Here is a 25,196-nt window from a genome sequence, read left to right on the forward strand (position 1 = left end):
AAAGCTAAAAATGTTTTTTCACTTGGGCTTCAGTGAGAGCCTTCTTAGATCATGCTTCCTAAGAGTGTGTTTTGCCATGTCTTGGACTTTGGAAGGAAAATAAACATCCATGTGTGTTGAAATTTAAATTGAGTAGAAAACTGTTGTTTTCAAGAGTTTAGAAATGGTAAAAAAAAAAAAAAGGTCCTTCATCTAAAGCTAGGATGCACCTGATTTTAAAGACTTAATTACCCTAGTGCATTGCAATGTTATCTCAAAAATCACATTAAATCAGATATGTTGCACGTACCTCATTAGTTCTCACCTTGAAAGTGAACAACAGAACAAATTTCTGACAAAGACAGGAAGGTCAGAATGTATTTGTACAGTGCAGGCGTGAGGGGGCCAATAAGATTCCCCCATATGTAGCAGAGAATATAACAGGCAATTTAATCAAGGTTTCATATAAACATAATAATAATGAAATTCTCAGCTTTATACCAACATTGAAGCCCATTCTACTTACAGTGTTGACCATTCAGATTAGTGTTGTTTTATGCTTTATTCCATTATATACAATGTGCAAAATCAAGCTTTTTTAATGCTGTCCATTACAGCCAGTAACTGTATTATACTGCTGTAATGGAAAAACACATCTCCTCAAGGAAATAATGTACAAATGCTGTTACATATTTTGGATTACTTTTAGAGGAGCTTGAATAAATTGTTGCCATATAATTAGTGAACAGTGTTTCAACATCTTTGAAACTGGACAGTGGCCACTTACAGGTCCCCTTGTAAAAGATTAATTAGCTAGTAAAAAATGGGGAATATACAGAAGAATGCCTCAGTTCATGATCCACTCAGAGCTGGTGTGTAAGAATTTGTGAAAATAGCACAATGGGGTCTAATCAGGCTGTAGAGACCAGAGCATTTAGAGGTTTTGGTAGTGCTTAACCACTTTGTTAGTATGTGTCCATCATATGCTTGCATCTGTGTGTAAATGTGTGTCTCTGTGTGTGTATAGAGCAGGATTCCTGGGGCAGGTGGCTCAGCAGTGGTTGGGGTAGAACAGCACTAAATCACTCCTCAAATGACACACCTCACCACGGGTGTCCCACCATGTGTTGCTGCTAAGAAAGAGGAGAGAGAGAGAGACGGCGGGAGGGAGGCAGAGAGAAAAACTCATGGGCAATGGTTACTGGGTCACACAGAGAGAAAGACAGAGAGACAGAATGAGGAGAAACCTCTCTAAAACCTTCCTATGAAACAGAAACTTTTGATTGAGATGTGTGTATGTTATGCTTTGCCTATTCCTATCAGTGTTATGAGGTTACGCGTGCGTGTGTGGGCTTGTGTGAGTGACAGACCAGCGCAGGTGAACCACAGACAGGGCCAGACATCCTGGCACGATCAAAATACACATCAGGACTCTCGTCTTACCCTCTTCTTCCCAGCTCTTCTCTCTGCCCCTACTCTCAGTCTCCCATCACCCTCGGCTGGCGCAGCGTACAGACATGTAAGGTGAGTTAATGTCAGCGAGTAATGCTTATTTTTATACATTTGTAATTATTTTCACATGTGATTACACACCATCCTATGTGTTACTGTGTGTGACATTTAATACCTATGAGCGCATGTGTATTCAGATGAGCGCACACCCGCTTTAATCAAATTAAAGGCACATGCCCAAACATACAAAGACAGGCACAAAATCCTGCTGAGTGTGTAAACAAGATGTTGTGTGGAAAGTGGGTTTGGGATAATGAGTCAGCACTGACTCATAGATAGAATTCACATGAGTCCATTTAAAACAAACTCCTTGAACACGCACACAGATAAACCGCACACCACCACAGTTGCTGTGGGAATGAATAAAAGCCCTGTGAAACAATGCACTGGAAACAAATTAAGATAAATTGAAATAATGGCAAAACCTTAATTATTAAACATGCAAAGACTGTTTAGGATGAGGAACAATATATGCAGTTTATAAATATGAAAGAAGAGCTACACTAGCATATTTTAACTGATATCATTGTCATATAGCTGCAATACCTGGTAGGTTCATGGGGAATGTGGACTTAATTACCAAGGCGGAGCCATAGATTACTGAAAAAACTGTAAGCTGTATCATAGAGCATTATTATATTAAATGTAATTAATGTGTGCTTTATATGGTTATAAAAGTATCCATGACTAAAGAGTTATCCTAAACAATGCTAATAAATCAAAAATCTGAAATGCTTTTCACCTTCATTTATTCAGAACTGACACAATCATGCCTTCCCAAACTTTTGTTTCGGTGACTTTCTGTGCCCTTGGGATGCAGAGAAGATGATGTTTGGTGATAGTGAGGCTGAGATACTTGGAGAAGTGCAGGTTCAGCAAAAGTGTATTTCTAGTGTGGCGCCCTGCAGAGCTAATGTTAGTGGGAGATTGTGAAGCTCCAGCACATTGCAGTGGGACACAAATGTTAAATGACAATTACAAAATATGCTCTGCTCTGGATCCTACATTCTTACAGGCACTCATACAAACCTTGCACACTAACTGATAAACTCAATCATGTATATTGTGTCGCCAGTTAGTCACGCTGATGGAACTGGCAACTGAGACAAGAAATACAACATTTCCAGACACCACTTATGTCATTTTTGCATCCCTACAAATACAATCTAGTGACACAAACATATTGTACATGAATGCATATACACAATCAACAATGAACTTCACACTGTGTAAAACGTCCCTCACTCTATCTCAAAAAGCTCAAGACTTATAGTACGTCATGATAGTCTAAAAACCGTTTCAGAAGCTTTACCTGCCATGGGAACAGTTACATGTTGCAGACACAAAGAAATCCAGTTTTAAGGTCTTATCCCAAGTGCCTTATGTGAAATTAATGAATACAATGACAATCTGCCAAGGACAGCATCAACTTAGTTAAGCTCCTCTTTTCCCACAGTCTATACTGTTTGTGGAACATTTAATTGACGGCATTACTAATTCTCTTGTATTTTCCATAGGAACCAGAAACCACAACAGTAAATCAATTAATTAATCCTTCCTCCTGAAAATTTCCCTTCTTAAAGATATTAGTTAGCATTACTTAAAGTTGTTATTATGAGGAATGGCAGGAGCCAGAAAGGTTCTCACTGGCATCATTCATCAAGGGAGAAAGAGGACATTCATCATAGGGTTGCTAAAGAGTCTTGTAAAGAATGTGCTTCCATGGGCCATTTAAGCTGAAACCACAATTTGAATCCTTTTGTGTATTATTTTAGCATTAAGCAACATTATTAAGGAACCATGTATATTGTTTCTTTCTACTTGAGAAATGGTCTGCAATTAGGGTAATGGCGAATATTTAGGAAAACACATAGCTGGATGGACATTGTCTGTTTCCCCCGTTTCACACACACAGAGACAATCATGCATACATACGCTGGTGTCCCCCCTTAATACTGGGGCTAGTGACAGGCTGAAAGGCGAGAGTGATGGATGGGAAGGGCTTAATCACCTTTAATCAGCTCTGTCCTTGAATAATGATGAACAGCCATCTTTGCACACACACAATGCCGGAAAAAAGGGAGAATCTTTGAGAAAAGATGTGTGACGCATACTCGTTGAATTTATAAGTAGTGGCAGATGTTGTTCTTCTTGCTCTGCTTTCACTCCACACATCCACTTTGTCAATGCAGCAGATGCTGTGAATTCTTCTGCTTTGCTCAGGCAACGTCATGAAATTATCTTTTGTATGTAAAGGGATCAAATAGCATTTAACTCAGAAAATAGCAGGCGGTTTGGATTTCCTTTGTTATGTGCCTGCCACTTTAATACATATATTTCATGTTAAGCTGAGACAGAGATGAAATCAAGAGACAAATCGAGAGCGAAGTGTAGTTTAAGGCAATTGATTTTCTTCTTTGCCACTAACTTTTCCCCTCAATTTTTAGTTTATGAATTATACTTCACGCCTCATATGAGGAAATCTAAAATATGCACTTGTGATAAGCAATTCAAATTTTGCCAGAAACTTATGAAAGTCATACTTGTGGTGAAAAAAAAAATGAATAAAAAATAATTCAAGCTAACTAAAAGCTATATTAACCCCATCCTTGACTCCATTCTCCCATTGAGCTCCCATCAACCATCGTGGACTTGGTGTGGCTGACAGGCAGCTGAAGGGCAGTGCTGTCAGGGAGGCCAAAGGGGGAAACGTGGGGGGCCTAGTGGGGCAGCTGAGCCCCAGTACAATGCCATTACAGTGGGGATGAGAACTGCATGAATGACCTGAGGAAATCATGGGGCCAGCAGGAATGTTATCCTGCTGGGCGAGCACATGGTATTTCACTCTACAGCAGGGTGATAACCCCACTCTTCCCAATAACAGCTACTCACGGTAGTCCATCATTAAAAAGAAACTTGGTGAACGATTGTCATCTCAGGCAGATGCAGAATGCATAGAAACGTGAAAACAACTTCAGGATCTTTACACGTTATCTCCTGAACTCATCACACTCTTTATTTCTTTTTAGATAACTGATTAGTTGCACCGACAAGAGATTTTCCGAGTTATGATGATATTCTCAGATCTTCTTTCAAACCTTCAGAGTACTCTACTGCTTAAGCAAACATAAAATCATCCTTCCAGTGTATCTGACAACAGTACATGTGAGCGGGTTACCTTGAGTTCTATGTATTCTCATGTAAGCCCATTTTTTTAAGCTTTAAAAGACCCAGCAAGCATGTTACAACCCCTCACAGACTAATCTTTAGTGCATTTTACACTTCATTGTTAGTCACTACAGGTTACCCAGGTTCACTGGCTGACAGAAAGTCTTGCAGTTTAAAGTCACTGGACCTCAAATGGTAGGGAGAACATTCCCAGGACTACAGGGTATGGGTAAGGAATAACTGCACAGTTGTCAGCCAGGCTAACTATGACCTTATTTTTGTCCCCACAAATCTAATTCTGATCATACTGTGTTTTTAACAGTGAGTTATAATACAAATTTAATTCAGCTGTCAATCAGCTTTCCACTGACAGATTACAAATAAAAATAAGCAACAGTCATGTTCATGTAATCAAAAACCCACATGTATTTTAAACACTGTCTTACTCGCACACTAATGTCTTTTATTTTGATCACACAATTCCAGATTGGCATCATCAAGAAGCACAGTACCAGACTTTTGTCTATCTGTTGTTGTTGACAGTTCTCTTGGAACAATGCTTTATTTTTTCAGCTGGATAACAGAGATAAGGCTGCTGTAGATGTTCTACATCTCACTGCTGAAGTTTATTCAACTTGAGGCATGAAGAAACAATAGAGGCCTATTGGGTAGATATGGTTATGGGTGCTGCAAATATACAAAGTGAGGCATCAGCTTCTAAAGACAAATTATAGCATGTTAAACTTACACCATACTTGTGACAGAGGTGAAGTAAGTGCACCCAGTACAAACTTGTATATGTAAGGGTAAACATACAAAAATTACCACAATAACACAATTTAAATATGTGCTTTTTACAAACAGTAAAAAATAGCTTCTCAATTACTTTGTTTCACGGACATGCTAAAGATGATTGAGCTTTCCTGCCATCATGAGCTATTTGGGGTAGAGGGTTTTGACCAAAGACATTTGAGTGGAGTGTCATGGATCAAACCACTAATGTCAGGAAAACCTGCTCTACCACCTGAGGCATGGCTGCTCATATTAAAATTGATATGAAGTTTACAGTTCAACAGTTTGTGAAAGTTTAAGAATGTGCTCTAATTGTCCTACAATGCTACCTTCAATATTAATGAATTCTAACCTCAAATTATTGCATTGTAGCCTGTGTTTGGTTTTCTAAAAATCTGTCTGCATAGCCAGAGTAAATTCCCATTTATTTATTTTAGTTTTTGTATGAAATATTGACTTAAGTACTTTTAATTTTTCAAATGAATACTGGGTATTTGTAACCATTGTCCAATGTTAACCAGATGTTAAGGGTCAAGTGCAATTAACTGAAAATTATGTGGTATGCTCCATCTAATTTGACAGGCTTCCTCATCTTTCCCATGCTTTGGAAGTATCTTTTTTTGCCAGTAAAACCCTTACTCTCTTTCCTTATTGTTTTTATAGGCCCATAAATAGTCCGGGCTAAATTAATGAGGCCACAGAGACAGTGATGGAGGAGTGAGGGGATAAAGGAATGGAGAGATGAAAGGAATGATAGATGGCATCATTATAACACAGCACATCTCACTTAACAGAACTGTTGGCTTTGGAAGTTTCGTGTTTTAGCATGTGCCAATTGTAGTCTCGCCATGCTTGAATGTACAAACACACCCACCCACCCACACACACACACACACACACACACAGAAAAAGTGCTTCAAAGCATCATATCCACTCGCACACACAACTCCAAACAGATATACATAAACATATACACAGACATACACACACACAGTGTACACCAAAGCATACACATACAAATGCACGTAGAAGCTTCCACTCTCAAGTGGCCCTAAACATACACAGATGACAGAAAAGGCTTTGCCAGCACAAGCCGCTTGCACACACTCACCATCATAATTAGCTCAACTGCAGTTATGAGAAATGACGATAGAGCCTATTCTTTCCCCACCTGGGGACAATTTACTGAGTATCTCAGTTAAGCTGAGCACATTCGTAATTAAAGCTGAACCTCAGCCAGTATGCTAGTTGATAGCAAGACTCGGGAAGAGCACAGCTAGGATGAGCTATTCTTCACACTTAAAGGAAACTTAAAACTGATACTTGGAATATCAATTACTGTAAAACTAGAATAGGTTTGCAAGAGAGGAATGCAGAATAATTGTTTATCATGTCACACCCAAATGACACTTTCATGATCACAGATATTACAGAGTACAGAAAGGTAAGATTATTTCTTATCATTATAAATTTTATGACTATTTCTAGCTTTTGAGACAGTAATGAAACACAAAAACTCAAATAACTACCTTTTTTTTTTTTTTTTTTACCAAATTATGAATATCAATGAAGTAAAAAAAATATTGAACCTACATTAAAAAAACTCCTCATGTGCAGGGGTCTAGTGGGACAGATCAAAGATGTTTGTTTCATAATTAAAAGGTGTGTGCACCCACAGTTGATGTATGGCATTGCAATTAACACCCTATTTTGCAGATAATGGGATGTGGCGCAATCTATCAAAGATCAAGCAGTCATGTCTCTCTCTCTCCCTGAGACACTTTTAGTCTCTCAGCTCCTAAATTTCTGCATTCGTGTTAAGTGTCACTCAGCACAACATTAGCATGGTAAGTACATGCAGATGGCAGCCACAGCCAGTAACCTTTCAGGAGCCATTTACATGTAAATCGATGGATTAATTGGCTAAAGCTCATTAGATTTGAGGTCTCATCAATACAATACACCTAAATTACCTCTGGCACTGAGCTGTCATCCTCAGCCCACCCCCACTGACACACACATGCATAGCAACGAGTGAGGCTCTTTGACCAGGAAATTGCAATTCACCAAGAATGAAAATAAATAGTCTGAAAAGTGGAAATTTCTTTAATATCTTCTTCTTATTATTATCATTATTGTTCTATTGTCTGAATGCTGCTATTATTCTATTAATTCATATTTATCACATGCTCACTGGAGAGCTTTTCTGCCATATTGTATTGACATCTGATAATACTAAATCCACACACACATACACAAGAAAAATATTGCAGCGTCACACTGCATAATTAATTTCTAACTCAATTTAGGGAATCAGCTGTCCTGTTTACGTGTTTATGAAATTAATGTATCAGATGGACAGGACAAAACAAAACAGATTTTTGTGCAACACAAGTATCAGCACAGTGCACATCACTGTAGGCATTTGCATCAACAGCAGTACAAAGCCACTAGAAACAGGCAGGAGTGAGTGCAGGGGTGTTGCATTAATCAGTGAGATTTCTCTAACATTCCTGGAGGCTTTGCTCTTTGGCATCACCTCCAGGTGCTGAAATTGAACACTTAATAGCAAAAGACTAGCAGAGCGGAAGAATGGAAAAATTGGTTGGTTGTATTGCGAGGCATGGGGCGCTCTACCTTCACCTTGACAAATGTCTGGTGCCATCCATTTGAACAGACAGAGGCGGAAGGAAATGAATTGGTGGAGGTTGGAAATCTGTGGATGATGAGTACAGTAATCTTGTTGGACATTGCTGTCTGCCATTTTACTTTGCTCATCTTCACACTGCACCCCCAACCTTCCATGCATATTTGTGCGTGTGTGTGTGTGTGTAGTGAGTGTGTGTAATTGTAAGAAAGGTCATCTCTGCAATATCCCTCAACCTTTAAAGGTTGGATTCTTTGTCCTGGTATAAGTGGCACTTCACTCAAGCCTCTAGAAGAGGAGAGGCTGAGAGAAAGGCACACAGAGACACCTCTGTTTTGAGGGAAGTGGCGTTTAACATTTTTGGCAGTGCAAACACTTCCTGGCACACAAATCTGGGATTAATAAAAGACAGCATTATGGGGCTATGCTGAAAAAAAAAAGAAAGGGCTGCACGAATGATTTTGAAATAGGTGTTGCATCATGCATCTTATCATGATATTATTGTGATGGCTCAATAAGTCTGCAAGAACTTGCAACACAAAAACATTAATATTGACCAAGTTCTTGGAACAGACGTTTCCTTTAAATGTCAGGGTGATGAATTGTGGCGTCGAAACTCCCATAGTCTAACTTTTGCTCGTACAGCATGAATGGCTTAAAAGTTTGCTTGACAAATCAGAGTTAAAGCTTAGGAAGGAATACATAAAGACTAAGACTCGCACACTCAGTAGTGCTTTGTTTAGATGCCGAAAATTGGAAGATGGAGAAAAAGTGGCTTTTTGAAAACTTTTTTTCCCCATCTATATAACTTTATGTTGTCTGTGAAGAGCATAAAGGAGAATAAAAAGATGAAAAAACATGCACACAGCTGCAGTCCTTTAAGGTTGTCCAGTGTGGTCTAGCATTGCAGACTCTATGCTTGGCTGCACTGGGAATCCTCGGTTGTGTTTGGCATTCGAAGTGCAAGCAGAAGGCCTGATCACTGAGGCCTGACTGCCTTTAATCAGCACCAAAAACTGTGCATGCACTCACATGCATACACAGCAGCAGCATATTTCTCACACACAAATGACCCATTCCTCTCTCACAGATGAACACTTTCCCACACACACAGATGCATGCACATTTACACCGCCGGGCATGTCGTTCCATTTGACACCATTTTTAAGTTAACCGCCACTGATGAAGGTAAAATGTCACCACTCTTCTTCGTGCGAAAGGATGGGGATGGCTAGAGTATGCATTAAATGAGTGCAGAGACCTTTTACTTTATCTCTATCAACTGTTGGAGGAGGAAGAATCAAGGATGCGTGGCGTCTGAGTCTATGGATCATTTCAGGAAGACAGCACTGTCTGGGACATCAGAAACTTCTGCAGGGGCACCAAAACAGATATATATTATCCTCTGCTTACTTTATTTTGTGTTTCTTCACATAAAGAAGAAGGCAATGCAAGGAGGAATGAGTAAGTAGAGTACACTTATTTGTCTGTGCCATTCGCTGATTTTTCATTTTTTTCAGCAAAATGGCCTGTCAAAAAAACTAAACAAAAACCAAAAATAAAGAGATAAAATAAACCTTTTCAGGTAAATATCAGATCTACCTTGAAGTACCACTCATTTCGGCCTATTTTGTCATGGTCTGGGTGAGTGCGGGATTTTCCAGCATGCCAGTGAATCCATCACTGGGCAGGGGTTTGCCACACCTCCTCGTTTGTTGCACCTGTGTGCAATCAGCTGGCAGGCTCTTAAGACCAGCGTTCTCAAACTTTCGTTGCTGGAACGTCAGCTAACTCTCGTCAGTGAAAGTCACAGACATGTAAATCCTGTTTTAGTGTGTCTTCTGGAGCTAAACTTGTCTTCTCGCCCTCTGCAGCTTCAGGGAAATTTGGATCTCGCCGTCATAAACCTGCTCAACTCTCAGTCGCTGGTTTGTTTTCTTTTCTCGGCGTAGTCACCTGCCTGCCTCCCTGCCCAAGACCTCGTCGTGAGTGACGTGAACTGTTTTAGCCTCACCTGGACTTTCTTCCCCCCAAGCCTCACCTCCACCTAGAAAAGTAAGACTAATGCATTTTAGCCCTCACTCCCCAGACTGCTGCTTGGGCTCGCTCTGACTTCACTCTCCTTTGTTTCAGTGACTCAGTGAGTGTTGCCCTGTAATCTTCCACCTAAGTGTGCCTGCTCCGGAAAATACCCAGTATCGAGCCCAGGCTGTTTTTCCCCAGTTCATTAAGAGCGACCTTTTCTTTTGGACTCTGCTGCTGTACTCGCGGTGTGATTCTTGTTTACATGTTTGATTATCATTGAGATTGCTCTAGCCAAGAATAGTGCTTCATAGTTTTGCTTGCGTCACAGCATCTCATAGAGTACTTTTGTGTAATATTTAGTGATTTTGAAGTTCTTGCCAGTCACAGTGTCTGTTACAGGTTCTTAGTCCCCTGGTGTGAAGCTTTACGTTAGTATTGTAATTGAGCAAACTCAGAGGTTTAGTGTTTTCCCTCTCGCCCTTAGTTCATGCTTAGTACTTCTGTTTGCGTGTTCCATTTTCATGTGCCAAAATAAATCTTCACAAATCTTTTTTTATTTTTTATTTTTTCCACTATACCTCCGAGTCTCCATATGCTATCTGCATTTGAGTCCACTTTCCAGCGTTCGACCTCCCGGTTGTGACATACCTGATATTATTACCAGGTTTGCCACCTTCATTGAGCTCTTGCACCAACTAAAGGAGCCTAAAGTTCAACTTCAACTGCTGTCTCCACAGTGCTTGTCGTCACAATTCTATAATTTTCCAGGAGCAAACTTAAGTTTGCGGGTCAAAACAAAAACACATGTAAGTCATTTTTTCTCTTAACCACAGAGGCACAATATATATACATATAAAACCACAGACATATTCCCAACATGTTTTTCATGCACACTTGTAAACAAAATCAAAGTACACCTAAATTCAGGGCAGCAGGCACTGGTTCAGTCCATTTCCTGTACAGCTTCAACATGGAAACCGATCCAATCATGGCCTCTTTAACTAAAAGCACAGCTCAGTATACAGAAAAGTAAGGCACTTCTTTATCAAAGCCTTAATCCTACTCTCAAAGGCAACATATTCTGTTATTACATACAACTAACTGCGCCTTAGGCATAGAAATACAGAAATTGGATCTGGAAACTCAAAAACAAAATCTTTTTAAAGGCTAGAAGTGCTGTATTGAAACAAACAACTTCTGCTGGGGTTTATTTAAAACATAAAGCGGGAAAGTCATTTATGGCATCTATTTAAAAAAAAATGTAATAAAAGAATGAATAGACACAAAAAAATTAAATAATACTCCACCAGTAAAAACAGACTCAGATTTGGTGTGTGTGTGTGTGTGTGTGTCGACATGTGTCAGTGGTTGCTGTCATAGTAAGCACCTTCTCTCTAATGATCGCTGTAACATTAAAAGGCTTACTGTACGTCACGTACTAATTCTCACTCTTATACACATAAGCACATATAGATCCCAGAGGAACTGTGAAGCCCCACATCTTTCAGAAGTGATTAAGATGGAAGACGCAAACAATATTAGCACCAAGGTCACGGTAGTAAGGTCAATGACTCACAAGCAAACACACGTAGAAGGAAACAAGAGCATTCAAATATACAAAAGAGGGTAAAGAAGGAATAAAAACCCCACTCTTAGATATACAGGGACCAGAGACCATAGACATTCGAGGACTAAATGTGAAAAAAATAAATAATATATAATTTTAAAAAACTGTGAGCACGTCCCACTAAACTTTTCTCAACTTTGAGGTGACTGATTTAAGTATCCAGCGCAGCTATTGGTGACTGACTAATGGCAGAGTAGTAAATAAATTAGAGGGTTACCTAGGCAACTGGACCCTGGGATGAATAGTCCCTGCTCACTCTGTCATCTTTTCCTCCTTCCTCTATGTAGGCACTCTCCTCCCTCATCTCAATCTCATTCCATCCTCCTTACTTAAAGCCTCATGTCCTGAACTACAATCAATACTTTAGCATACAAAAAACCCATACATAAACAGCATTGTTGCATTTAGCTAAGTTATTGTTAGCAGATGAGATGTGAAACTCTCCTGCAGAGGAAAGTAAATCGTCTCCGGACAGCTGACCATTAGCAACTATAGCAACAACAACAACACCAGTTTATAAGCTAAAATTATACCAGGACCATAATTTGGACTCAAGTATCCTAAAAAAAGAGCATACTTTCCCTGCACTGAACAGTTTAATTTCATAGAAACCAGCTGCTGAGAGGATTAGCTTTACTTCAAATAACACTTCAGTAACACCACCTAACAGAGGCTAACAATTCCTAACACCACTGGCAGTCATTAGCTAACACTAAGAAAAAAAAGCACCTAAGGCAGTAAAGTATCACCTCAGTATCACTGTCACTAAACAGAATTGATGCTCCATTGACTCATTGCCTTTCCTTGGACTCCTTTCACAAAGATTTTCAGCTTCTTGAAGAGTTAATAGACATGCCACACTGACAGGCTATTCTTATTACAGACGAATGCCATCAAGGCATTTGAGGTGACTCAGGAGGAAAAACTGAAAAATACTGCGAAAATATGTAATTGACATACGAGAATTGATATTATTCACATAGAATAAAAAACAGTCTGTATAACAATGTTTTCATACATAGACAATCATAGAAACTACGCAACAGAAAAACAATGAATTGTATGAATTTAGAAGAGCTGCCCTCAGGTGCTATGGGATATACGGGGTTAAATCAAAACTGGGCTAAATAAAACAATTAAACTTGATTTGACTTTGTGTAACAAGGAATTGGGTTAGGTGGACATTGTGCCGTCCTTGTTGCCCTTGCAGATCATTTGTGGTTGCTTTTGCAGACTGTAGGCTGCTGTGTCAAATTAGCCGTCAATTGCATTATAGTATGCTAATTAAGTCTTACCTCTGATGTTTACCTGCTTTACCATATATAGCATATAGAGATTCCCTGTTTGTATATTGCGCAGTACAAATAATTGACTTAAACTGGCTATAGCCAAGTCTAAAATACTGTTATCTTACACAACAACCTTCCACAACAAAGTCAGTCTGACAAGGTTTTAGATAATACTGATTATGATGTATTGATATGTGTCACATAACTTAGCATTAGAGCAGCATATGAATGCAGAAAAGAAAAAAATATCAGATATCATAAAACATCTGAATGTCTAGGAGGCTTCTGTAGCAACAGAGGTATCTGACAAATAAGTACATCAGTTCTAATGTGCCACCACATCAACGGTAACTGTCTCTACATTAACTGACTCAGGCCTCACTGCAGAATTACCACCAGACTTCCATGCTGTGCCCTAACCTTCAGAAGTTTTAAAACAGACACTGCCTTTTGTTTTCATTTTTCCTTTTTTTCTTTTTGCTTGGCTGACATTAAAGAATGTAGCGTTTGTTAAAACGGAAAGGTTGTTATGCTGACGTCTGTGATGCAGCAGCACAGCAAGATCAGACAGCTGCTCGAAGACAGACATTTATGTGGTGACGCTAGGGTTTTTCAACTGAAATGACACTGAGAGGGCTCTCTCCACTGAACGCATCTCATCTATACAATAAGATGATGCTTCTGACAACTACTCAGTGTCACTATACATGCCTGCAGTGCGGGCTTAGATAAGTGAGACACTTGACAGTCGCAGCCTAGAAGTGTCTGAGGTTGCAGCTTCAGCACCAAGGACAGCAGAGATCACACAAAATAGATTTACATTATTAGGCCTCTTTTATTCATAACTTTAATTAAGAATGTGATATAAGTGTAGGCTGAATATCAATTTCTAGTATAAGTAGGCATATTATTGGTAGTAGTAGCATTCTAATGAATGTTTCATTACAGTATTTTCTGACATTATATGGTCCTCTAATATGTCTTTTGTGCAGTCAGTCAGCTCCATTACCAACTGAAAGTGGTAATGGAGCTTGGCTATGGTTGCACAGATATACAAAAAAAAGTCATTGCAGAAAGTGGAGAAATAATTTGAAATACAAAAGAGCTTCTGATTATGCTGCATCCAGTTTCCCAAGAAAGAATCACACACACACACACACACACACACACACACACACACACACACACACACACACACACACACACACACACACACAAATATATATATATCTATATATATATATATATAGATAGATATATAGATATATATAGATAGATAGATAAGGCTTGCTTACTAATGGTGTTTCTAGAATTCCTTTTGTAATAATATTGTGTTTTCCTTTGATTCGTCTTTTTTAAATAAAAAGTGAACATACAACTGAGTAGAATATGTTAAGGTGATAGGTTAAATTACAATAAGTTAAGCAGTTCCAAAGAAAAACTAAATATGCACTGACTTTTGTGAATGTCACACATAGTCATTTCATCTTGTGACACACCTGCCTGTTTTAAACTATCGTGGATAATCACTGCATGGGTTAATATGCAGAAATGTTTTAAAATAGCACAAGTGGAAAACAATTTGAGGAGCAAAGCAGAAAGAATGACGCAGATGTCAAATTAATGCCGGTGACATCATAAATCATAAAACCGACATTCAGCACCAGTTAACAGTGGGGGTCTACATCCCAATGACAGCTGCTTTCTTTCTTCCTTGCCTTCACCTCCCCATCTCCTCCTCCAGCTCTTTCCAACTACTTGCTTCTCATCTATCAGAAATGATGGAGTGACTGCCGTATTGTACTGCACCGTTTCCCTCCTGTGTTACATTACATGTATACTAAACATTTACTCTGGTGTCCATCCTTCAGTCCTTGACTTTCCACTGAAACAATGACACATATGCTCACATGCATTCTTGGAGTGGTCAAATACTGATGCTAAACCTGTTGCAGTTGCGGATTTGGTGACAATATTATGATGGGGGTTTTTTTTGGTAATGGTAAGGAAGATCCTAATTATGAATCAACATATAACTGTTGTTTAGGCCCCCTCGGCTTCTTATTTAAATGTTTTGTCTATGCTTAAGTAGCCTAAAACTTTTTTTTTTCACCAAAGCTTATTTTCCTAAACTTAACCACATACTTGTACAAGCACTGAAAGCAAATGAAGATGAAATTTATTGTCAAACAAAGCAAAGTACAAACACAAAACTTCCAAACTTTCACAAAGTGATCAACTTTGGCTGATGTATCACGGCACTGAAGCCAAACAGACACTTTGCGCATATGTCTGTGATAGAGCTGCTTTTGGCAAAATGGGAGTACTAGATGCCCTGAGATTAAAATGTATTGCTAAATCCACAGTTATCATCCATCAGTATTAAGCTACACCCATGGGCTGCATCTGTGGATATGGCCGTAACACCAAAATCAAAGCTATGCATGTCCATCTATACATATGCTGTTCTTTTTTTTTGTGTATTTGTTTTCTGTCTGGACACACATACTGCCTGTACACTCTATCTCTGTGAACAGATCAGGCACAAACACCCACATGCATCACACACATACACAAAGACTGGTCGCTGTGAAGAGGTTCGGTCAACTGGCAGGGGCCTCTCCAACAAATAAACACCCCATCTATCTATCCCTCTTGTTTCTGCTACAGGCACGGTTTTGTGTGTGCATTTGTGTATATTTGTCTGTGACTGTGTGTTAACTTGAATTCCTGAGCCTGTGGTTACCAAAAGCTTTGAAGCCCCAACAGCACCAGTGCTCTGGGTTGACAGGCTTACCCGCTACCCCCAGCCTGCACTGGAAGGCTCATAAAGAGAAAAGTAAACAGGCAATAATACCAAGAATGAGCAAACCTTTCCTGCTTCCTTGGCTACCGCTTCCTGAATGCCAGCCACATATGCACACACACACACCTACACACACAAACGATGCATCAATATACTATAAGACTCCCCCCCACACCCTCTAGCAGATTATTACATGAAGGAACCTTTTAAAAAAACAAAAAACAAGCGCGTCCATGCTCACAGGTGTACACACGGGTGATCACACCCACAAACTACACCCTTTTTGGCTCCTACCTCAAAGCACACTGTGTTCTGTTGATCTTATGTGCTGCACAATAATGTTTAACATTTAGTATTTACTGTCATATTCCCATATATCATTGTGATGTTGTTTATTCTATTACTCTTGTTCTCTTCTGCTTGCTTTCTTTTTTCTTTCTCAGCAGGTGATCCAGGTGATTGATATATGCATTTTTTTTTTCTCTGCCCGTTCTGTTGGTTTTTGTTTTTTGCCCTTCTCCCCCGTCCCTCTTCTCAGCTGTTTCTCTTTCCCTCTTTCTTTCTCCCCTTCTTTCCCCCAGTCAAGTCTGTCCCGTATTCAGTAAGTGAAAATAAAATAAACAATAAAAGGTGAATCAAATGGACCATTATGGCAAGGCTGGGATGGTCAGTTTGGTAAAGTAAATCCGTTGGGCATCTTTCTTTGCCTTTAGACAACAATTCTGATGGCAAAAGAGCCAAACGGGACAGGCCAAAAAAAAAAAAATATATATATATATATATATATACTATAAGACTACACAAAGAGATAAGGAAGTACACAGTGATTTAAAGATGAACTGAGACTTTGATGCTATATTTCAGGCTGCAAATGAATCAGTGGATGAATGTGGTCTCTCTCTCTTTGTCTCATATACGCCCTATAGTAAATAAGCATATTCAAGATCATTGCTGAGGTTTTTCATCCACTTACACTACAGCTCAATAAAATCTGTAATTATGTCTGTTTTTGTGACACTTCTTGTCCTTTTTACCTGCTTGAACACACAAACACACACATAATTCACACATACAGTATAGTCTCCTAGCTGCTGTGAAATGAGAGTTAGTATAAGGGTGGCAGGGCGATTGATATGAATCCCCCCCGATATTTTTTTAACCTATTTTTAACAAAGACTGTGTAAAATTAATTTTGATCTACATCAGGGTGGGGTGTAAATTTTGTGTAACTACATATAATGTAGAGTTAGCATCATGATCTTGAACCTTTCTCTCCGAAGCACTCAATCCACCCCTTGTCTTTTTTCTCTAGCCTCTTTTCTTCTTTTCAGCTCCAAAGCGGCTACATGCCAGGCAGCACACAGCCAAAACGCTGCAGCAGAAAAAGCATCCCCACTAAGCTAAACTGACAAGAGATGAGGAGACCGATGCAATGGAACACCAGTGTTAGAACAGAGCCGTGTACTGTATAATGCTCAATTCACCCATCCAAACACACACACGCAAACACACACAGTGACACATGGGACAGATTTAACTGATGTGATTGCCTGGATTCGATTTTTAAATGTGTGTGTGGCAATAGTCTAAAAAAGACCTCCATTCTCAACCACAAAGAGCAAAGGTGCCCTTCATTAAAGAACCAAATACCGAATAGTACAGGCTATTGCTATACTGAGCTAGGCTGCTTTCTTCATCATGAATGTGGGAAGGACGGTATATGAAGTGCAGGAGGATTCTGCTGGAAAACTGAATAATGTCCCACCACACCACTCAGTGAACTGGACACATAAGTGCTACAACAGACAGATGTGTAAAAATGTACCTGAATGCAGAAAAGAAGGCATGACAAATTTTAGTTTTGTCGTGGGTTAGAAATAATAAATGCAGTTTAGAAGGCAGTGCTACGTATATGTGCATTTCAATTGGTTTGTGGGTTTGTGTAAATTTGCGGGTACAAGTGACATGTTTTGTGAGAGCTGGGCAGTTATATAATGGCCAACACAAACAAACAGAGTCCTTCCAAAGCACCAGAGGAGAGCCAGCAGCTCCATGAATTCACAGCACTCAACTTCAACAGTCTGACAGAAAAGTATACAACAAAGACACTACAGCAACAGCATGGAAAAAACACACACACACGAAAAATATTAAGCATAACTGTAGGAGCTCTGCAGGGATATTAAGAGTATTTTTCTCACGTGTGTGTGCATAAAATACATGGGCCATTGACAATGTAATATTTTTTTTTTATAAATCCAGGGTTTTTATATGAAACATGTAGTTGCATTAAAGGATTGCTGATCACTAGGGGGCAGGGAGAGTCCAAAACAAAAATAGATGGACATTTGTCACAAAAAGAACAACAGTGAATCCATGCTGGCATTTAGCTCTTACAACCAGCTTCATGCAAATTGGATTGGCCATATATTTTCCTGTTATGGTGATAATATATGGGCCATCCAAATTGCATGATAGCGAGTCAGTAGATTGGGAATAAACAACAAATAAGTGTTTCAGGGAAGAAGTTATTTTCTTGTCTTTCTATACATAATCGTCTTATAAGATGCTAAAGTTGGTGTTGAATATCTTCAGGCTAAGCTTGAGTATTTCTTTGACCAAGCTGTTGCAGGTTTGCGTGACAGTGTCAGTGAAAGATGTATAATGTGAGTCCAGAATGTCTGCTTGAAAGCCATGCAGTTCAGTGCACGAGGGCAGCAGCTAAATCACTTAAGTGAAAGAGTGGAGAGTGAAATAAAACATTTGACATGAGATGGACGATGGGCTTTGATCCGGCAGCCAAGTCGATCGGGCGCTGGGATGAATGGAGAGGAAGGAAACAGAAAGGGAAAATGAACTTTTATTTGGTGTTGGTCCAGTCGCCAGTGGCAAATGATTTTAAAAAGAGAAGTTAAAACCACTTTTAAAACAGCTCGCCTTCCTCCTCTTATCGTGAAAGCATACGGTAAGCAATGCTGGCGAGTAACAACTGAGGCTTATGTGTGATACTTTGTCTGTGTAATTGTAATAAGCTTTACGTTACTGGAAGGTTTCAGGATTGTGTGTCTTGATAAATCCAGCAAGAATGTAAACTTAGGTCTCTCGTCAACGTATGAGCGAACAGCTGCTTGCATTTGCAACGTGCATGCGCAAACACACAGTCGCACACGCGTACACAAACTGGCATGCGTTTGCTGTTTTAGGATCAAATTAGGGTTGCAGGAATTTCACACTGATGGTAGATAGGAGTTGGTTCACCTGCTCCAGTCTGTTCTGACAGATGAAAGAGTGCCTTAGCGAGATTAAATCTGGCCTCACATTCTCTGTGTGGAAAGGCTGAAGGCTGCTCACAAAACATACAGTAATCCAGGCGATCAGCGACACGTCCATTCGCATTGTACTGTATTATAATCTTCATCTTATCTTTTCACAGAGTTTCATCGCAACAAAAATTGGATAAAAGTCGCGGCTCTGACATGGATTCAAACCACACACACACACACACACACACATATATATATATATATATATCTATATATATATATATATATATATATATATATATATATATATATATATATATATATATATATATATATATATATATATATATATATATATATATATATAGACATAGCGGAATATTGTAAAGTTTATATTGACACACAGTCTGACTCAGATGCACAAAAGAGCATGCACATGCTTGTATAACTGCCGTGTCCCTTTGCCTAAGCCAGACAGAATTCACATGGTCCTTTGAAGGCGCCACTGAAACAACATCCTTGCTTTGACAAACATTGCTGACTATGGACACAAACACGCACATACACACATACACAGTCCAGAAAGATAATGATGGTTTAATGCTAGAGTCGACTTTATTAAAGCCCTTAAACACACTTTGGAGTCTGTGTAAACAAAAGCAACTGCTTGCGAACTCTTTCTCTTCCCCCTTCACTCGATCAAAAACAGACAGACAGACTCACAAAGTAGAGAAGGAGGAGAGGAGGTGCTGCAACAAGGCATCTTATCAAAGAAAACAAAGCATAAAATATTCAGTAAAGGTGCTTAATCTTCACTGTCAACAATACTTAGTCCAAGCATTTTTGTCTTTAAATCCACCTTGTTATTCCTGCCAGAAAAAATAAATGTTTCATCAGTTCAATGTTTGTCTGTGTTTTTAAGCATCTTAATAACATATTTGTTTATTTTTGTCAAATACCAACAGAAATTTCTCAGGACACCGGGGTGCCTCGGAAGAGTTTACCAACAGAAGAGTTTTCTTTGTCTATAATTAATATCACTGAAGTATCTCTCTACAATATACAGTGCTATTTATTCTCCACTTCTCCATTTTCTTTTTCCCAGAAAATGTTGTGGCTTGTTGTTCGTAGCACTGTAAATATGTCTTTTTTTTCTTTTTGCTATCAGTTTGGGATGACCTAACCCCATTCAGCCATCTATCTGTTAACACAGAAGGCCTGGAGAGCAAGCTGCATGATGGGGCCCCCAACGGCTGCATGCAGGGATTGTGGGGGCCTGTTGGTGCAGCTGTCCCACTCCATGGTAACATAAGACCTTATTAGAGTCCATTAGACCACTCTGAAACTAATAAGAGATTGTCAAATACATCTAAACATTCACACAATTCACAGAGGCAGGAAGTAAGAGGAGGGGGGGGGGGGGGGAGCAGGGGGGGACAGGGGTGAGCCATTTGTCTGTACAATGTCCCATTCTTGAAATGACATGTCGTACTCTTTCAAATATAGGGACAAAAAGCAGAAAAATAAGAAAGATATAAATGAAAAATTACACTTTTTCTGTGTAATTTGGAAAAACAAAACCAAAATAAATGCAATCCAAAAATGAAAATCACAGGTGACACTTGGGAGAATTTCTAATTACTCTGAAGATGTTAATCACCGGGGACAAAGGGGTTCAGCAGTAGATACCTTTGGCTTTTAATGAGTAAATTCAGAAAAATATACTGACAAGTGTGGAAAAAGTTTTCCCTCCTATCTGTACAGTTAGACAGGTTGGCCTGGAGTTCACAGCAACAGAAAAAAAAAAAAAAACACTTCCCCCTGGCCCTGACAGCAGGAGCTTGACCTGGGAGACCATCTTTGATCTTTAATTAACACTGGGCATGGCTCTGGAAAAGAGAGAACTGATGAACAAGGGACCATTTGGGACCCACTATAATAACCTAGAATGCTAAAGATGGATTTCCTTTTCAGAAACTTCAACACCGTTTTAATTTTAAAGTCATTCTGGGACAGCCGCAGTGCAGGGGTGGCTGCTTTCAGATGGATGCTGTGTCTGGCTTCTTAAGCAGAGAAGATCTCACAGAAAATAAGTAAAGAGGAGCAGATATAGAGCATCATGGAAGCCTTCAGCTAACTTTGGTCTTGTTTGCCACTATTTTATATTTTGTATAATCAAACAAAAATGTATAAATGTAATATAATGTAATCATATCTATAGTGGCATTTACATTTATATGAACTGAACACATCTGCATTGTATTGTTCACACCAGGGACCACTTTCTACTTCTTCTTTTTTTTTATGCATGGAAACACTGATGAAGTACTGTAACTGTAATTGATGAAAGCTGTTATAGCAGCCACAGAAGCAAAACAGAGGAAATTTAATTTTGTGTAAAGTGGTGTAATGATGTCCTATCTGTGTACATGTCTACAAGATTTAAAACCCAGATCCAAATATACATGTTTGGGAAGTTTATGATGCATTACACCATGGATATTGAAGACTTTGTAATTTTCATTTTTTTATGCTAATCCCTTTTTTTTTTTAATCTCAAAATGGATAACTTTACTTCTTTTGACAAAGTTGTTAAGGCAAAATGATGTGAGGAGGAACAACAACAATCAGAGGCATTTTACATGTTTTCTACTATACTTTAAACTCTCATGTAGAGATGTGTTGCAGAGCAAGGTGTCACCCCACTGGCCAAGCACAACTCTTTAACTCTAGCAGCCAAAGTATCACTGCAATCATTCTGACAAGCTCACTTTAAAAACCATCCAGCAGCAACAAAAAATAGTCCCCTGCATAACATGTGTGACGATAGTACGGAAGACCAGTCCTGTTGGTCAGGACATGAAAGGCAATTTTAGGCATGCAGATTTGCATACTTTTGAAAGCACATCAAATGACTACTCATTGCTACCTTCACCAACACCCACAACAATCACCGCAGCTATCCCATCATTCACCATCCACTCCAGCCCACTCCTTTCTTCTGTGTTATCAGTCCCATCTTTCTGCTCTGCTTAAAATCTTCCCATAGCTAATGATGTGTCACAGAGAAAATTACTATTGAACCTCTATATGCTGCACCCTGGACCTGGACAACACTCTACTCACATGTATGGGAATATGCACGTATAACTACCGACCAATCACCTAGCACCTTGGGAATTTGGGGTTAGTTTGAAGAGCTCACATAAACAATGCATACACACACAAACATATACACACATGCACACAGAGAGTGTATTTGACATTAAACCTTCTGGACTGACAGATATGAAGCGTGAGAGTCCTGATATCACACTGTTTACTTTTACAGCTTTAAAAAAATCTGCTTGTTTAGGCCAAAGGTTCAAATAAGGGAAATGTGTAGAAGAGAAGTGACACGTGCATTTATACATGCAGAATCAATGCATGGCAAGGCATGTGTGAGAGCACTGTTGAGAAATAGTTGCAAAAAAAATATGTTTCTTACTTTGGCAGGTGCTGCTTCTCTCCTCATATCCTGGGTTACACAGACACTTCCCAATAGGCACAAGCCACTCCCCTTCTGTGCTACAGTACATTCGAGGAGGCTCTTCCTCTTTGGAGTGATTGACGCATGAGCCTTTGACTTCCACCAGTGACTGGGAGTCCATGGGCACAGTATCAGGGAAAGAGGCAAGATTCCTCACAGTGTGTGGGCACTTCTTGAAGTAAACCCTTACTGACACTAAAGCTACACAGGCGCCCACGTCCTGGAATGCGAGGTAGAAACCCTTCTTGGTCATGGGACCCACCTCGCGTACCTCAGTATTGAGCTTGAGAATGCGATCTCCAAGGTCAGTTTGAGTAAAACTCTCATCAGCAGCAATGGTATCAATCTTGGAGAACTGATGCTCTTGGAAGTGGCTGCCCTGGTCATCATCTGCCTCTAGGTAGAGGAGGTTGAATGTCTCCTTGCAGGTGCCCAGTACCAACGGGATTGAGTTGCAGTCCCTCAGAGTGAACTTCAGCTCTACATAGATCTTCTGAGCAGATTGGCGAGGGATCCAGTTGGTCCGAAGCCAGTTGTTCTGGCTGTAGTCCATCACATTGCAGACCTGAAAGGTCCTGATGGGAGTGTAGTGCTCATCCACCCCACTGATCTCCTCCCACTGGAAAAAATAGAGACAAGGAAAGGTCGAAGGGAGAAACAGAGGAAGACAAGGAAGAATAATAGACAAGAGAGACCAAATACAGAAAAAAGGGGAGAAGGTAGATTTAAAGATTGAGAGCGATAGATAACAAGGAATGGATGCAACAGAAGGAAAAGTAGAAGAAGCATAGATACAGGAAAGACAGATTTTTTTATGAGTAATGAAAAGGATCAAGTGAAAATATATTAGATTTAAAAAAGGAAAGCAAGGGGATTGGGAAGTTTGGGGTCAAAAGAGAAGCAAAGGGAGTAAAGGGAATGGGGTGAGTTAAAGATAGAACAAATGAGGAAAGTGAGAATTTGCAGTCAAAGAAGGAGGAATAAGAGGAAAGGAGGGGAAGATAGCAGAGAAAAAATAAAGTTATCTCCACCCTGTAAGCATTTAGGGATGAATTATTTAGATCCAGAAACATTCTTGCTGAATACTAAGCATCTAATAAACACTTAAGGGTGAAAAATCACACTACCAGATCTCTTGTAAATTGTTGAAATTAATTAAAAGCAAACTTGCTGGCTTAGCCAAATTTTCTACATTAGAAGGCTCTGAAAATATCGCCAAGAAAAAAAGCTAGAAAACGTGATCTTCAATTTTTTTTAAATTTGTGTGAGGCAGCTTAATTAATTTTAAATATTAACAAAATCTCATAGTGTTTCTTTTTTCCACCCTTATACTAAAATGTTTTTCTCTAAAAGTGAGGACTTTCAAGCTGCAGTCTTGGTTATTTGCATCACACTACTACTTCTACTAAAGGAAACGTGCTGAATCCACTATGAAACAAAAGGAGCTACGACGTATAGACAGATGAGAGTGTATACCAGGAACGTTTGTGTCTATCTTACATTTTCCCTCCACTGGGAGAAAGCAAAGAGAGAGGAGAGGAGAAAAAGAAAGTGGGGTCATTCCTTTTGAATTCAACACAGCGGGTAGACTCATTGATCATGTGCTTTGGCTTTGCTGTCCCGGCAAATCAACGCTGAATCGGAGTGATGATGAATGGACAAACACCTGAAATAGCGGGCTCATAGTGGCTGAAATGGCAGTCATTAGAACAAATGGGCGTAAATGCGTAAATGGATGCTTTTGTGTATATTTTCTCATGGTGAAATCCAGAATGCATGTGTGTCTAAATGAGCAGCACTTTCTTCAGAGACGGAGAGATATACAGAGAAAGAATTTCGTGGTAACTGGAACCTAAATTATTGCTCCTTTCACCCACAAGCATTAATGGTAACATAAACCCACACACGCACTCACATAAAGCTCATGTGAAGTGTTTAAAGTCTCATAGCAGGCAAACACAGCAGGTGCCTTCAGCTGAACTCAGAAATTAATGACGAGCTAAGAAGGAGTTGGTTCTCTGTTACATGTTTTTGTCTGCCTGTGTGTGGGGGTGTGCGGGTGTAAAGCATATGTATGAATGTCTGATGTTCAAGAGGCTCTCAGGCTGAGGGATAGCCACTCACTTTTCATCTCACGGCAAAGTTAATGAAACACCCCTGAGAGAGCGAGAGAATGAGGAGGACAGGGGAGAGAAAACAAGAGGAAATAAAGGAAAGCGCTAAAAAAAAAAAAGGAAAAAGAAGAAAGCAAGAGATAAAGTGAAATGAAAACTGAGGGCCAATACTTCTTTGGTGTTTAGTCTCCCCCATCACCCTCTTTGGTATCACGTCATTCATCAGCCAGTAGTCCTAGCTCTTTGGAGGTCTAACAATAACAGGGAAATGTCTGCAGGAGTGAGTGGGACTAAATATAGAGAGGTAAAGCTAAACTTAACATTTCACCTTGCTTTACTCAAAGGTGTAAGAGCACGACTTTAAACAGAAGCATAAAAATGATGTGATGACATGCAAAAAGCTATGTTGAAAGACTTTGACATAACAAAAAGTGAAGGCAAGGAC

The 25,196-nt window shown here is 39.5% G+C and overlaps 1 protein-coding gene and 1 long non-coding RNA gene across 6 annotated transcripts in view; one reads left to right on the forward strand and one right to left on the reverse strand.

Annotated features, from left to right (window-relative positions):
* Positions 1-25,196, reverse strand: part of epha3 (eph receptor A3) — a 95,891-nt gene that overhangs the window by 55,815 nt on the left and 14,880 nt on the right. For all 5 annotated transcript variants that reach the window (XM_080903017.1, XM_080903016.1, XM_080903014.1 and 2 more), the window contains exon 3: positions 22,596-23,256. In XM_080903017.1, coding sequence (XP_080759143.1) covers positions 22,596-23,256 — 661 coding nt within the window. The remainder of the gene's footprint in view (positions 1-22,595; positions 23,257-25,196) is intronic.
* On the forward strand, positions 1,215-11,145 carry LOC308409983. Its single transcript, XR_013974096.1, has 3 exons — positions 1,215-1,503; positions 9,973-10,153; positions 10,232-11,145. It is a non-coding gene; the product is annotated as an uncharacterized lncRNA (long non-coding RNA).

This window comes from Rhamphochromis sp. 'chilingali' (assembly GCF_963969265.1).
Source record: "Rhamphochromis sp. 'chilingali' genome assembly, chromosome: 14".
NCBI classification, from domain to species: domain Eukaryota; kingdom Metazoa; phylum Chordata; class Actinopteri; order Cichliformes; family Cichlidae; genus Rhamphochromis; species Rhamphochromis sp. 'chilingali'.